Source organism: Nannobrachium achirus (assembly GCF_963921795.1).
Source record: "Nannobrachium achirus genome assembly, chromosome: 14".
In the NCBI taxonomy this organism is placed as follows: Eukaryota; Metazoa; Chordata; class Actinopteri; order Myctophiformes; family Myctophidae; genus Nannobrachium; species Nannobrachium achirus.
In genome coordinates this window covers 44,162,691-44,178,198 of record NC_137821.1, presented here as the reverse complement: position 1 = coordinate 44,178,198, position 15,508 = coordinate 44,162,691, and the positions used below count along the sequence as shown (strand labels likewise).

The 15,508-nt window shown below is 43.4% G+C and overlaps 1 protein-coding gene across 1 annotated transcript in view; it reads right to left on the bottom strand.

Annotated features, from left to right (window-relative positions):
• The window catches only part of nrxn2b (neurexin 2b), a gene marked incomplete at its 3' end in the record, with an annotated part of 1,346,377 nt that overhangs the window by 1,098,887 nt on the left and 231,982 nt on the right, over nucleotides 1–15,508 (bottom strand). The window contains exon 2 of the mRNA XM_080741211.1: nucleotides 14,887–14,934. Within this exon, the coding sequence (XP_080597337.1) occupies nucleotides 14,887–14,934 (48 nt within the window). The remainder of the gene's footprint in view (nucleotides 1–14,886; nucleotides 14,935–15,508) is intronic.

Here is a 15,508-nt window from a genome sequence, read left to right as displayed (position 1 = left end):
AGGCAATACATAAATATACAATACAATAAAACACCCAGCAAAGTACTTCAGTTCTATAAAAAGTATAAAATAATTCTAAATATTAAAAGGTATTTAAAAGAAAGCAAAGTCCTCCATCCACACTGTGGAACACTTGCGTGTGTGTGTGTGTGTGTGTGTGTGTGTGTGTGTGTGTGTGTGTGTGTGTGTGTGTGTGTGTGTGTGTGTGTGTGTGTGTGTGTGTGTGTGTGTGTGTGCGCGTGCGCGTGTGAGTGCGTGCGTCCATGTCTAGTTCATCCGGGCACCTGTGTGTGTGTGTATTCTGGTCCAGTTGAGGTGAATCAGGTGTTGGGGGGGTTGTGTTTATTGAGGAGCCTAATGGCAGAGGGGATGAAACTGGCACTGGCCTTTGCCCTCTTGAGTGTAGAGGCGTCATATCTCCTACCCGAGGGCAGGATCTTGAAGCAGGTGCTGAGATTATGAGTTGGGTCTCTCGCGATCTTTCCTGCTTGTTTCACTGTCCTCTGGTCATAGAGATGCTGAAGGGCAGAGCACTGCATCCCACATAGCTTAGACCCCACTGAGGTTATCCTCCTTAGCCTTGTTGGCCTCTGAGAGACCCCCGTACCAGGCCAGGAAGGAGAAGGTAAGGAGGCTCTCTATATGGCAGATGTAGAAGCTGCGAAGGATGGGGGGGCAACATCCATATATCTCAGCCTCCGTAGGAGGTAGGTCCGCTGCTGACACTTTGCAAAGATGGCCTGTGTGCTGTCATTAAAAGTCAACCCACTGTCAATAGTGGTCCCAAGATATTTGTACTCTCCACCCAGTGTCAGCTGAGGAACAGGGTCGAGGTCATCATCCTTCCTCCGGGGGCTTATGAGAAGCTCTTTAGTCTTCTTCACATTCAGCTGGAGGTAGTGCTCCTCACACCACTGGTGGAGCTTCTCTGCTTCCTCTTCAAAGTGAGCAGGGCAGTTTGAGGTGTCCACCAGAGCAGTATCGTCCTCAAACTTCACAGCCATGCTCACACTGTCTAAGCCCCTCAGGTTGTTGGTATAGAGGGAGAACAGGACTGGGGAAATCACTGTCCCCTGGGGGGCACCAGTAGATGTAATCAGGACAGAAGACGAGGAGTTGTTGACCTTAACAAACTGCTCCCTTTTAAGGAGGAAGTCCATTATCCAGAGGATCATGTGAGGATCCACCTGGAGATAAATGGCCATCACCAATTTTCAAATGGACCCTTGAGCTTTCACCTTGATTTATGTGAATGTAAATGCGTGAAAGCCTCCCCCTGTACAGACATGCCAAATTTAGGACAATCTCATGCAGTGTTGGGTAAGAACCATGTAGCTTTTTTTACTGTCTGTATAGGGGCAGCATAGCTGAATGGTTAGGGAGCCCGCCTGGGGAACCAGAGCCCCTGGTTGACCCAGGTTAGATTCCAGGCAAGGGTTCCAATGTCCATGTGTGTGGAGGAAAATAGGTATCTATCTATCTGCATCTCAACTCAACACAATTAAAAGCACATTTCTAAAGCACGTTAACATGACCAGGTCATCCAAAGTGCTGTACTGTACAGATGCATTACAGTGTTCTATATATGTAGTACAGTGGTCTGAAGATGCCTTAGAGTGGTCAACAGAACACAACAGTGGCCCACATATGCACTAGAATGGTCTACAGATCACAACAGTGGTCTACAGATGTACTACAGTGGTCTATATATGTCGTACAGTGGCCTACATATACACTATAGTGTCTGCAGATGCAATACAGTGCTCTACAGATGTACTAATGGTCTACAGGTGGACAACAGTGGGCTACAGATGTTGTACAGTGGTCAACAGAACAGATGCACTACTGTGGTCTATGCAGGACAGCCCAGGCTCTGCAACAGCTTGCCCCTACACATCAAGAGCTGCCCAGTCGACTGATATTTCATGACTTTATTAAAGACTTGCCTGGTCTTTAGCTGAGACTGGCAGTCCATGATTTTCCTTTACTGATGCTAATGTTTAGCTTTTGTTTATTTTGGTATTCATTGGTATTTTATTGTAAATGTCTTTATATATTGCATTGTTGTGTTGTTTTCTATTTTAACTGTACAACACTTTGGGTGACCTGGTCATGCTAAATGTGCTTTAGAAATGTGCTTTAACCGGTAATTGTGTTGAGTCGAGATGCAGTGGTCTAGACAGACAGACAGACAGACAGACAGACAGACAGACAGAGGAACCCTTGCCTGGAATCAAACCTGGGTCAACCAGGGGCTTTGGTTCTCCAGGCGGGCTCCCTAACCATTCAGCTATGCCGCCCCTATAAAGACAGTAATAAAAACTAAATGGTTCTTGAGATTGTCCTAAATTTGGCATGTCTGTACAGGGGAGGCTTTCACGCATTTTAATCATTAGGCGTTTAGCCCCCTGCCCGACAAGGTAGCATGACAAGGTTGGTTCCATTGGAAACTTGAGGTTGTCTAGAATCAAATCTTGGCATGAAATGGTATTTTGGCATGACATGTCATGCCAAAATAAAACAAAATAGGATCATTTGTCTATGCATATAATTTAATGAAGGCGTCATGTATATTTGAAATTGTTTGCAGATATCCAAAACTGTAGGCAAAATTAAAACCTGGGACTATGTTTTGAATTTGGATGGGATGTGTGTATCAAGCACCCAAAGCAATCATATTAACAATTTGAATAAAATAAAATAAAAAATAAACTTCATTTGTATTGGTAAATGTCCTCTGGCCCCATTCTGCCTATTGAATTGCCTGCATCTTAGCATTTATTTGAGTATTGATGATCCATAAATATACATATTATGTCACCAGCCATCTCCCTCAATGCCTCATGCCAAAATGAAACAGACAAATTGGACATTTGTCTCAGAATAATGTATAGTTAAGACCTTATGTAGATTTTACATTCTCTTTTTTGCATTTTCGAAAATTGACTATAGCAAACACTATGCCAGAATAAACATACATGTGTCAATATTTCAAGTGGGGAACATCAACATTTGTTTACTACACATCTTGAAGATTGTAAAAATGCAAATGTTTGAAAAAATATATCAATAGGGTGCATGGGGGAGGAGTTGTTGTGATCCATTTTAGGCGAATTTTAACTTTTTTTCTGTTTATTTGGGTTTTAATGTACTAAACATGATGGAACCATGGCAAATCTTCATATCAATCAATTCATCTCGCAAAAACGAACATAAAATGGGGTGAATGGTTTCTGTCGGATGTATAGTTCACGAGCTATGTTGATTTAAAGTTTGTATTTTTCACAGCGAAAATCCAGGACGGACACAACATATGGTTAAAAAAAACATATATCGGACACAAATTGGCTCTGGGAACATCAAAATTCATTAACTAGACACCTTAAGGATTCTAAAAAGGTAGGTTAGAAAAATATATCTTTCGGGTGCGTGGGCCCTATAGCCTCCTACCAGACTAGTCTGGTAGGAGGCTATAGGACCCACGCACCCGAAAGATATATTTTTCTAACCTACCTTTTTAGAATCCTTAAGGTGTCTAGTTAATGAATTTTGATGTTCCCAGAGCCAATTCGTGTCCGATATATGTTTTTTTTTTACCATATGTTGTGTCCGTCCTGGATTTTCGCTGTGAAAAATACAAACTTTAAATCAACATAGCTTGTGAACTATACATCCGACAGAAACCATTCACCCCATTTTATGTACGTTTTTGCGAGATGAATTGATTGATATGAAGATTTGCCAGGGTTCCATCATGTTTAGTGCATTAAAACCCACATAAACAGAAAAAAAGTTAAAATTCGCCTAAAATGGATCACAACAACTCCTCCCCCATGCACCCTATTGATATATTTTTTCAAACATTTGCATTTTTACAATCTTCAAGATGTGTAGTAAACAAATGTTGATGTTCCCCACTTGAAATATTGACACATGTATGTTTATTCTGGCATAGTGTTTGCTATAGTCAATTTTCGAAAATGCAAAAAAGATAATGTAAAATCTACATAAGGTCTTAACTATACATTATTCTGAGACAAATGTCCAATTTGTCTGTTTCATTTTGGCATGAGGCATTGAGGGAGATGGCTAGTGACATAATATGTACATTTATGGATCATCAATACTCAAATAAATGCTAAAATGCAGGCAATTCAATAGGCAGAATGGTGCCAGAGGACATTTACCTATACAAATGAAGTTTATTTTATTTATTTATTTTCAAATTGTTAATATGAATGCTTTAGGTGCTTTAGAGCCAGGGTTTAATTTTGCCTACAGTAACCCTAACCCTAACCCAAATATACATGACGTCTTAATTAAATGATATGCATAGACAAATTACCCTATTTGGTTATATTTTGGCATGACATGTCATGCCAAAATACCATTTCATGCCAAGATTTGATTCTAGACATTCCAATGGAACCAACCTTGTCATGCCACCTTGTCGGGCAGGGGGGTAAATGCCTAATGATTCAAAGATGGACAACATTACATTTTGGCAAGGGATTAGATTAGATTAGATATCTTTATTATCCACAAGGGAAATTTGTTTTGCTCGGGTCAGTGCATATCAAGGCAATACATAAATATACAATACAATAAAACACCCAGCAAAGTACTTCAGTTCTATAAAAAGTATAAAATAATTCTAAATATTAAAAGGTATTTAAAAGAAAGCAAAGTCCTCCATCCACACTGTGGAACACTTGCGTGTGTGTGTGTGTGTGTGTGTGTGTGTGTGTGTGTGTGTGTGTGTGTGTGTGTGTGTGTGTGTGTGTGTGTGTGTGTGTGTGTGTGTGTGTGCGCGTGCGCGTGTGAGTGCGTGCGTCCATGTCTAGTTCATCCGGGCACCTGTGTGTGTGTGTATTCTGGTCCAGTTGAGGTGAATCAGGTGTTGGGGGGGTTGTGTTTATTGAGGAGCCTAATGGCAGAGGGGATGAAACTGGCACTGGCCTTTGCCCTCTTGAGTGTAGAGGCGTCATATCTCCTACCCGAGGGCAGGATCTTGAAGCAGGTGCTGAGATTATGAGTTGGGTCTCTCGCGATCTTTCCTGCTTGTTTCACTGTCCTCTGGTCATAGAGATGCTGAAGGGCAGAGCACTGCATCCCACATAGCTTAGACCCCACTGAGGTTATCCTCCTTAGCCTTGTTGGCCTCTGAGAGACCCCCGTACCAGGCCAGGAAGGAGAAGGTAAGGAGGCTCTCTATATGGCAGATGTAGAAGCTGCGAAGGATGGGGGGGCAACATCCATATATCTCAGCCTCCGTAGGAGGTAGGTCCGCTGCTGACACTTTGCAAAGATGGCCTGTGTGCTGTCATTAAAAGTCAACCCACTGTCAATAGTGGTCCCAAGATATTTGTACTCTCCACCCAGTGTCAGCTGAGGAACAGGGTCGAGGTCATCATCCTTCCTCCGGGGGCTTATGAGAAGCTCTTTAGTCTTCTTCACATTCAGCTGGAGGTAGTGCTCCTCACACCACTGGTGGAGCTTCTCTGCTTCCTCTTCAAAGTGAGCAGGGCAGTTTGAGGTGTCCACCAGAGCAGTATCGTCCTCAAACTTCACAGCCATGCTCACACTGTCTAAGCCCCTCAGGTTGTTGGTATAGAGGGAGAACAGGACTGGGGAAATCACTGTCCCCTGGGGGGCACCAGTAGATGTAATCAGGACAGAAGACGAGGAGTTGTTGACCTTAACAAACTGCTCCCTTTTAAGGAGGAAGTCCATTATCCAGAGGATCATGTGAGGATCCACCTGGAGATAAATGGCCATCACCAATTTTCAAATGGACCCTTGAGCTTTCACCTTGATTTATGTGAATGTAAATGCGTGAAAGCCTCCCCCTGTACAGACATGCCAAATTTAGGACAATCTCATGCAGTGTTGGGTAAGAACCATGTAGCTTTTTTTACTGTCTGTATAGGGGCAGCATAGCTGAATGGTTAGGGAGCCCGCCTGGGGAACCAGAGCCCCTGGTTGACCCAGGTTAGATTCCAGGCAAGGGTTCCAATGTCCATGTGTGTGGAGGAAAATAGGTATCTATCTATCTGCATCTCAACTCAACACAATTAAAAGCACATTTCTAAAGCACGTTAACATGACCAGGTCATCCAAAGTGCTGTACTGTACAGATGCATTACAGTGTTCTATATATGTAGTACAGTGGTCTGAAGATGCCTTAGAGTGGTCAACAGAACACAACAGTGGCCCACATATGCACTAGAATGGTCTACAGATCACAACAGTGGTCTACAGATGTACTACAGTGGTCTATATATGTCGTACAGTGGCCTACATATACACTATAGTGTCTGCAGATGCAATACAGTGCTCTACAGATGTACTAATGGTCTACAGGTGGACAACAGTGGGCTACAGATGTTGTACAGTGGTCAACAGAACAGATGCACTACTGTGGTCTATGCAGGACAGCCCAGGCTCTGCAACAGCTTGCCCCTACACATCAAGAGCTGCCCAGTCGACTGATATTTCATGACTTTATTAAAGACTTGCCTGGTCTTTAGCTGAGACTGGCAGTCCATGATTTTCCTTTACTGATGCTAATGTTTAGCTTTTGTTTATTTTGGTATTCATTGGTATTTTATTGTAAATGTCTTTATATATTGCATTGTTGTGTTGTTTTCTATTTTAACTGTACAACACTTTGGGTGACCTGGTCATGCTAAATGTGCTTTAGAAATGTGCTTTAACCGGTAATTGTGTTGAGTCGAGATGCAGTGGTCTAGACAGACAGACAGACAGACAGACAGACAGACAGAGGAACCCTTGCCTGGAATCAAACCTGGGTCAACCAGGGGCTTTGGTTCTCCAGGCGGGCTCCCTAACCATTCAGCTATGCCGCCCCTATAAAGACAGTAATAAAAACTAAATGGTTCTTGAGATTGTCCTAAATTTGGCATGTCTGTACAGGGGAGGCTTTCACGCATTTTAATCATTAGGCGTTTAGCCCCCTGCCCGACAAGGTAGCATGACAAGGTTGGTTCCATTGGAAACTTGAGGTTGTCTAGAATCAAATCTTGGCATGAAATGGTATTTTGGCATGACATGTCATGCCAAAATAAAACAAAATAGGATCATTTGTCTATGCATATAATTTAATGAAGGCGTCATGTATATTTGAAATTGTTTGCAGATATCCAAAACTGTAGGCAAAATTAAAACCTGGGACTATGTTTTGAATTTGGATGGGATGTGTGTATCAAGCACCCAAAGCAATCATATTAACAATTTGAATAAAATAAAATAAAAAATAAACTTCATTTGTATTGGTAAATGTCCTCTGGCCCCATTCTGCCTATTGAATTGCCTGCATCTTAGCATTTATTTGAGTATTGATGATCCATAAATATACATATTATGTCACCAGCCATCTCCCTCAATGCCTCATGCCAAAATGAAACAGACAAATTGGACATTTGTCTCAGAATAATGTATAGTTAAGACCTTATGTAGATTTTACATTCTCTTTTTTGCATTTTCGAAAATTGACTATAGCAAACACTATGCCAGAATAAACATACATGTGTCAATATTTCAAGTGGGGAACATCAACATTTGTTTACTACACATCTTGAAGATTGTAAAAATGCAAATGTTTGAAAAAATATATCAATAGGGTGCATGGGGGAGGAGTTGTTGTGATCCATTTTAGGCGAATTTTAACTTTTTTTCTGTTTATTTGGGTTTTAATGTACTAAACATGATGGAACCATGGCAAATCTTCATATCAATCAATTCATCTCGCAAAAACGAACATAAAATGGGGTGAATGGTTTCTGTCGGATGTATAGTTCACGAGCTATGTTGATTTAAAGTTTGTATTTTTCACAGCGAAAATCCAGGACGGACACAACATATGGTTAAAAAAAACATATATCGGACACAAATTGGCTCTGGGAACATCAAAATTCATTAACTAGACACCTTAAGGATTCTAAAAAGGTAGGTTAGAAAAATATATCTTTCGGGTGCGTGGGCCCTATAGCCTCCTACCAGACTATAGAGGGCACCAAAGAATGCCAGACTTTCTCCCATAGGGGACTGCATTAGCATCCGGGGGCTCACGTTGCAGTGACGCGCGTGCTTACGTTCGTGCACGTCATGGAAAGGTCCCGGATGATAATGCTAACAGAATAGCTATTCCCATTTTGTAATTTTAAAGATCATTTTTCGGCGATTTCGCCGTAAATAAACCTCGCGCCACATCCCTAAAAACACAATCCAGAGATATGGGCCTCCAAAGATGTGGTTTTTCATTGGATTCGGCGGCGATTCGCGGCTACGTTCGCGGCTCACGGCCGGCATGGCTTCCCCAGGATTTGGACCACTGGATTTTAAATGTAGGCTCAGGCTTCAGAAGGCCTCGGATCATTTTATTCATTTCATTAAAAATCCCGAACATGTTCGGGATAGGCACACTGGACTACGTTCCGGAAGCGGCGCTGAACATTCGGTGAACATTGGGGGTCTCAAAAATGTATTTTAAACCATTTTTAATGGAATATATCGTCGGACCATGTAAAATGGCTAGCTGGCTAGCGTAGGACGAGCCAGGACCACCCACGGCTCTACAAGCAGCTCAGGGTAAGTCAATTAATAAAAAAAAAAATTGTTTTGGATTGAACATATCCCGAACATGTTCGGGATAGGCACAGAATGAGTTAAAATATGAACCCTTGTAAAAAAAACAAAGTTGTCCTTTAAGATAATCTTCACAAATGAACACTACTTGATGGTTTTCTAAGCATGAATGCCAAATCACACAAGGAGTGAAATGTTAATAGTAGGCTCTAAACAAACGGTCACATGACTTAAATTTCACCGTTATGAATGCCTGTGTCTTCAGCAACCTGTAGTGTTGCATACATCGGGAGTGCGATCCCGTGGGTCCCAAGGGAGACGATTGCAAATCTTGCTGTAGTGGGCTGTTTTAAATACCAGCGGTCGGGTAGGCGGTCAAAAGAAAAAAGGTGGTTTGTTTCTGCGAAATTCTGCACCCTCCCGCAATAAACCAGATATGGCACATCCGAAATGCGTGGTCGTGCTTTACTTTAGATTGATAGGAACACATTTATCTTATGGCTAAATTCAAAATGTTGTCCCTGACAGGTATGTGCATAATATAATGCATCTATTTTTAATAACCTGCTGTCAGGTTGTCTAGCCGAGCCCACTGTGTCGCTGTCCATGGTGCTGAGATGTCTGTCACTCTCATACATAATGTGGTTTGTTTGTGTGGCTGTGGTTTGTTTAAGGTGATGTTATCATAGTGACGTGGCCGTGGTTTGACTATGGTTATGTTGTCATGGTGACGTGGCCGTGGTTTGTTAATCGTGGCCGTGTGATTTGTTTATGGCCAGAATGGGTCAGAATTATGTCAGAGGTCCGCCGGCCCGTCCTCCCATTAGCCAGTTTTAATGTAGGAGGTAAAAGCTTTCAAATCCACGACTGGGTTTTTACTGACGTATTTTAGGTCCAAAAAATCACGGCAACCCGTCTTTAATACATATAATATCGTAATATATTCTATCAAAGCAGAGAGTTCATTATTTCCAGCGTGTGTCCGTGGGTGTGTGTGTGTGCAGGGCTGGTGGCAGTCTTCAAGACAGGGACAGATAGGGATCAGCAGTGACTGAAGCCTGGGGTTTGTCCTTCCCGCGTCTCTGAAGGACAGCTCTGGGTATAGAGGAAGGAGGAGCCAGACATTGATTTTTGGTTCTTTCTGGCCTGCCTTCTGCACGCCGTCTTATTTAATACAATGAGACCGGGGACACGTTATTACTTTAACCATTATTTTTATGCTTTAACTATTGAAAAATAGCAGATATACAAGCTCACAGCGCAGCACCGAGTGCCGCGCTGCAAGCTTGTAGATCTGCTATTTTTGAAAAACTTTGAACATTTTGTGCAGGTCTTTGAATATTTTTGACCCGATTCTATAAATGTCTCCTAAATCCTTCTAAGGTTGTTTTTCTTTATTCTTTTTTTTTTAAACATAGGTTTCATTGGTGCCCACACTTTTTCATGTCAAGGACCCCCAAAATTATGTAATTATGTATTTGGCTGCGGACCCCCATCTCAAAATTTTGTTTGTTCCAGGGACCACCCAGAAGCAAATATTTGAGTTACAAATGTTCGCTTTTAAAAAGATATATTCAAAGTCTTGCAAAAAAAAAAAATATATATATATATAGCAGATCTACAAGCTTGCAGCGCGGCACTCGGTGCCGCGCTGTGAGCTTGTATATCTGCTATTTTTCAAAAGTTAAACCATTACATACACTTCTAAGCCTAAATGGGTTAAGAGTGAGAAAAACACCCTGGCTCTGACATTGACCGCAGAAGCCCCCAACGGTGGTCTTCAAACATGGCTCTGTCACCTATACCTTAACGTTACTGTATATATTCCTCGAAAGATCGCTGGCGGAAAGCTGAAAGGTTCCTACTGTAAATCCCCGATTGAACAACGTTGTCATTCACTAGCGTGTCACATACTTTCCACCCCGGGCCAAATGACCGTATTGATTTTGTCCCTTTTGGACATGATTCTGTGGCCCGCCCGTTGGGATCCGCCACTGTATTAATTCTACCCTGCAGGTGGAATCGATACAAAAGGGGGAGGCCGAGGCATGTTTGATTAGACAGGTGTGATCACTGGTTTATCCTTCCCCCAGGGCATTTAAGAGAACCGTCTGAATTATGTATCTCTTTTAATAATGTGACTTTTTCTGCAGGGAACAGGGTTGTTTTTTGCCTTTTTTTTCTGGTGTTTTAGTTTTTGTCTTTGTACATCAGAAAGAAAGACTGAAAAAGAAAAGTTAGAGTGAAGGGTAGACCTTGAGCAACAGATCGTGAGCTGGATTTCGGTCAAATCCGCTGGTCAGTCATGTGCCCACCCGCAAACCATCGTGTTAGTATCAGTATTGTGATCGATCGAGAACACTATTAGAACACCAACTAAACACAAAGTCTTTATAACTAGTAAGACGCCTCTGGGCGACATGCGACATGGGCAAGGTCGCGCCAATTCTTGGTTATCTGGCCAGTGATGTATATCGGACCAGTTACCCAATCTCAACAGTGCCTGTTGAGATTGGCAGTATACATGCTCATATGGGCATTACCAAATATGGGCATTCCCAGATATGCCCTTAATATTGATGACATCAGGACAGGGATCTCCATGTATGGGCATAGAACGGACAAGGACGTAATTAATTTGCAAGTGTGATGTCAGAACATGCCCATATATGGGCATTCCCAGATATGCCCTTAATATTGATGACACTGGGACATATATTGGCATAAAACGGACAAGGGTGTAATTAATTTGCAAGTGTGGTCAGGGAATGCCCATATATGGGCATGTTCTGACATCACATTGTCGACTATATATAGGCATAAAATATACGGGCATAAGAGGGACAAGCCAGAGCGTGATGTCAGAGCAGCAAACCCATTCTGTTAAGAGCGGTTCCCCTACATCACAGTGACATCAGAGCATGATGTCAGAGTGATGTCACAGTGACACGGGATCCAATAGACTGTAAAAATGTGTACTGACTGACTGAAGGACTGACACAGACGGAGACAAGCTACGACATTTCTCATGGTATTCGGTCGCAATTGCGCAGAACAAGAACATTCGGGCAAGCAAGTCGTTTCATTCCAATCCCGACCAGAGGATGACCCGGCCGTGCCGCTTTCAGGGGGGGAGTTGGCAGCACATGCTGGACCATGGGTGGACACAGGGGCATATGGTGTCCGGGGCTGGGGGCCAGAATCTCTAATGACTGGGTCACCGTGCCATGAAAGAACTGGGACAGATGGGGGGTGGGGGGTGGGTAGGTCTACTACTGCCAAATTCCTCATTCCTCAACAGTTATCCCTTAGTGTGTCCCTTTCTCCCCCTTGACTGGCTGAGGTAAGCAGCCTGCGGATGGTGTGTGTGTGTGTGTGTGTGTGTGTGTGTGTGCGTGCGTGCGTGCGTGCGTGCGTGCGTGCGTGCGTGCGTGCGTGCGTGCGTGCGCGCGCGCTGCGCGCGTGTGTGTGTGTGTGTGTGTGGTGGGCAGTGGTGTAACTAAGTACCAATGTTGAGGTACTTTTACTTAACTGGAGTATTTCCAATTGTCAATACTTTTACTTCTACTCCACTACATCTTTGAGGAACTACAATTATTTGAAACCTTTAGTTACTAGTTACTTTGTAGATATGAATTATTATTATATTATAAAACACACAATAACCTCTTCAGCCCTATTTTACGGTCTATTTGAAATCTATTTTCAAAAATAAGTCTATTTGCATCGCAATATATTGTGAGCCTCTAGATCTGCTAATTTCATTCATTTCAACATTTTATTACTTTTATTTTTGGTACTTTTGGTACTCATTTTTGTACTATTACTCAAGTAACATTTTGAACATAGGCCCCTTTCTTGTAACAGAGTATTTGTTATATTGTGGTATTGCTACTTTTACTGAAATAAAACATTTGAGTACTCTTTCCACCACGGTTAGCGGGGTGTGCTCTGACGGCATGGGCACTATCCCTTAAGGTGGCAGTTATATAGAGTGAAATCACTCACAGTGAAAAGGAAAGGCTGCATAGCGATGAGGGGATTATGGTTATTCACCTGCCGACAGTTGGCGGGGTGTCTGTTGGAAAGAGAGGAGAAGGGGGTACTCTATAGCCACAGCGCAGCGTCACGGTAGACATACATGGTCTGGTTGAAGTTACCTCTGTAATTATTAGAACCTGATCCTGTTCCCAACAGACCCTCCTGGGAGGAGCTGGGGCAGCTGAGCAGGGGGCTTAAAAGGTGTGCGGTCGGCAGAAAAGATGCAGAGAGAGAGAGAGAGAGAGAGAGAGAGAGAGAGAGAGAGAGAGAGAGAGAGAGGTGGGGTGGGGGGGCATGTTCCTGCTTGCTAATCAATATTCTGGATTCTGAATGCCTTGCTCGATCAGTCTGCAGGTTGTGTGTGCAACCCCTGCCTTTCAGCCGCCATTTGTACAGTAATCTGCTGGTCATCAGCAGCACATGGCTGAAGGAAAACAAAGTGAGAGGCGCACAGAGAGAGGGAGAGAGAGAGAGAGAGAGAGAGAGAGAGAGAGAGAGAGAGAGAGAGAGAGAGAGAGAGAGAGAGAGAGAGAGCATTTGCATCAGAGGAGCAGGGTCGCGGCTGCAGGGTCCAGTTCTTTGGCAGAGTGGACATGAAGCTCTCTCGCCTCTGCTAAAGGTCAGAACATCCTCTGATTTTACATTATTTCTCCTCTCATCTCTTGCGCTCTCCCTCTCTCTCTCTCTCTCTCTCTCTGTCTCTGTCTCTCCCTCTCGTTCGCCGTCTCTCTCTCAACCTTGAACCTTCTCCAGAAGGACCACGCTGGCGGGCCGCTTGCAGACGAAAAAAAGATCAGAAGATGTGAGGAATAAAACTTGTATTTTGTGTTGTACAGAGTGTGCTATTTGAAGATGGTTGTTTGCAGCAGGCGTTGAGGCAGAACACATACATACAGCGTGTAAAGCTTTGGTTGTGTGAGGTGAGACGTGTGTGTGTGTGTGTGTTTACGCTGCTGCTGGGCATGTACACAGTACACGGCGGTACAGTTACATCTCACCAAAAAACAGAGAAACAACATTCACATCAATGTCGACCGGCAGCAGCATCAAACATCAGACATGAATTACACATAGAAAAATGCAAGCAATCATGTATGGCTCTGGAGAAATCGTTCCCTTTGTAACAATCTCTAGTTCTAGTAGCTTCTTGGAGACGTACTTGACCTTGCGATAATAACAGCCCTTGAAGACAGATATAGTTTAAGCCAAACAATGGGAATGTCGGACAGAGTGGTGACGGAGAGACTCTGCCGCATTCAACAACAACAACAACCTTCAGCTGGAAGCGTTTTAGTGGATGGAACAGTCTGGACACACATTTTCTTTTTGGTTTTAGTATTTCACGTTGACCAACAATGGAAGACATTTTAGTTTTGTTTTCTCTTTTTCTTTTTCTCTTTCAAACCCATGGCGATTCCAAAAAGAGAGGGAGAGCAGAAAAAGCGTTACCTTCAGCCCACCCGGGTGTCCCCCGGCCCGGGGTCGTCGGGGGTCAAAGGTTGAGAGGTCAGAGGTGACGTCCAGGACGTGAGCCAGAGGACAGGACAAGGGGCGGGGGTGGGGAGGGTTGGGGCCAGACAGTGGACAGAAGCATGAGGACATGTGCAGAGGGATATCGGATATGGGGAGGAGTGGATGGTGAATAAGACCAAAAAACGAACAAAACAGAGGGATATATGGAGGTGGGGAGGGGGTTGAGAAACGGGAGGGTGAGGGTGAGGAAAATATGGTAATAAGATTGGAAAGATTGGAGGGGTTCTTAGGCTCCTTTCACACATTTAAGGCACATGCCTTGTGCTTTACCTATATAGGGGCAGGCGGGGGGTAAAGCACGGTCCAATTCATTCCCTAAGGAGGTCACAAGTTTTGACGAGACAAGCTTGCTCTGTGGCTTGAGGACAGCCTTAAGGAAAGCTTAGAGCAAGTTTGCATTATCAAAACAGGGGATGAATAGGGAATGAATAGGACAGTGCTTTACCCCCCGCCTCCCCCTAGGTAAAGCACAAGGCATGTGCCTTAAATGTGTGAACGCGGACTTAGAATGGAAGATGCATTGGGGGGGTGGGGGGAGGGGGGCTAGAAAAAGCAGGTGAACAAGCTCAGGTGGGAACGAGGTGGGGACGGGGCGGTGGCGGAGAAGTTGATTCCGTTCTTCTAAATAAACCTCAAAAGGATAACAAAACGACCAAAAGAAAAGGAAGGAAAACTAAAAACTGAAAAGAGGGAACGAACCCATACCTTGGTTGTTTACCGTCAGGTGCGCCAGACCTTGAAGGGAAAAAGAACAGAAAAACAAAGAACAGAAAGAGGAAGAAAAAAGAAGAAGGTCATAAAAGGCAACGGGAAGTAAAAAAAGCATTGTCACAACGTTGGACTGCAGCTTGTGACAGACATCCTGGGGCAGACTCGGATGTCAGAGTTCAAATCAAAGGTAAAACAAACAAAAAAAATAAGAAAAAATAAAGAGAGAGAGAGAACGAGAGAGAGAACGAGAACGAGAGAAAGAACGAGAGTAGTAGTATAGTCGGAGGCCATAGGGAGATAGAATGGTAATGTCGTGATAATCAGTCTAAAAGCGCCACATTTTGCACAGATGTAGCTCAGGGTATGCTCTAATGATTTAGCTAGGGCGCCCAAGTCGGCGACCTTCGGGGTCGCCACAGCGGCCAAATCAAGTTGGGCTCACTCTACACTATACTACAGGAGGAAAAATAAATATGATTTAAGTAGGATGTGAGGGGTCTAACTATGTCATGATTCTGAATCCATTGCAAGCATTTGTTTTGCACATAAAAACATTCCTTGGGCTATAAATGGCCCCACAAAACGCACACAAAACTGTGAAAAGTGATGACTCATC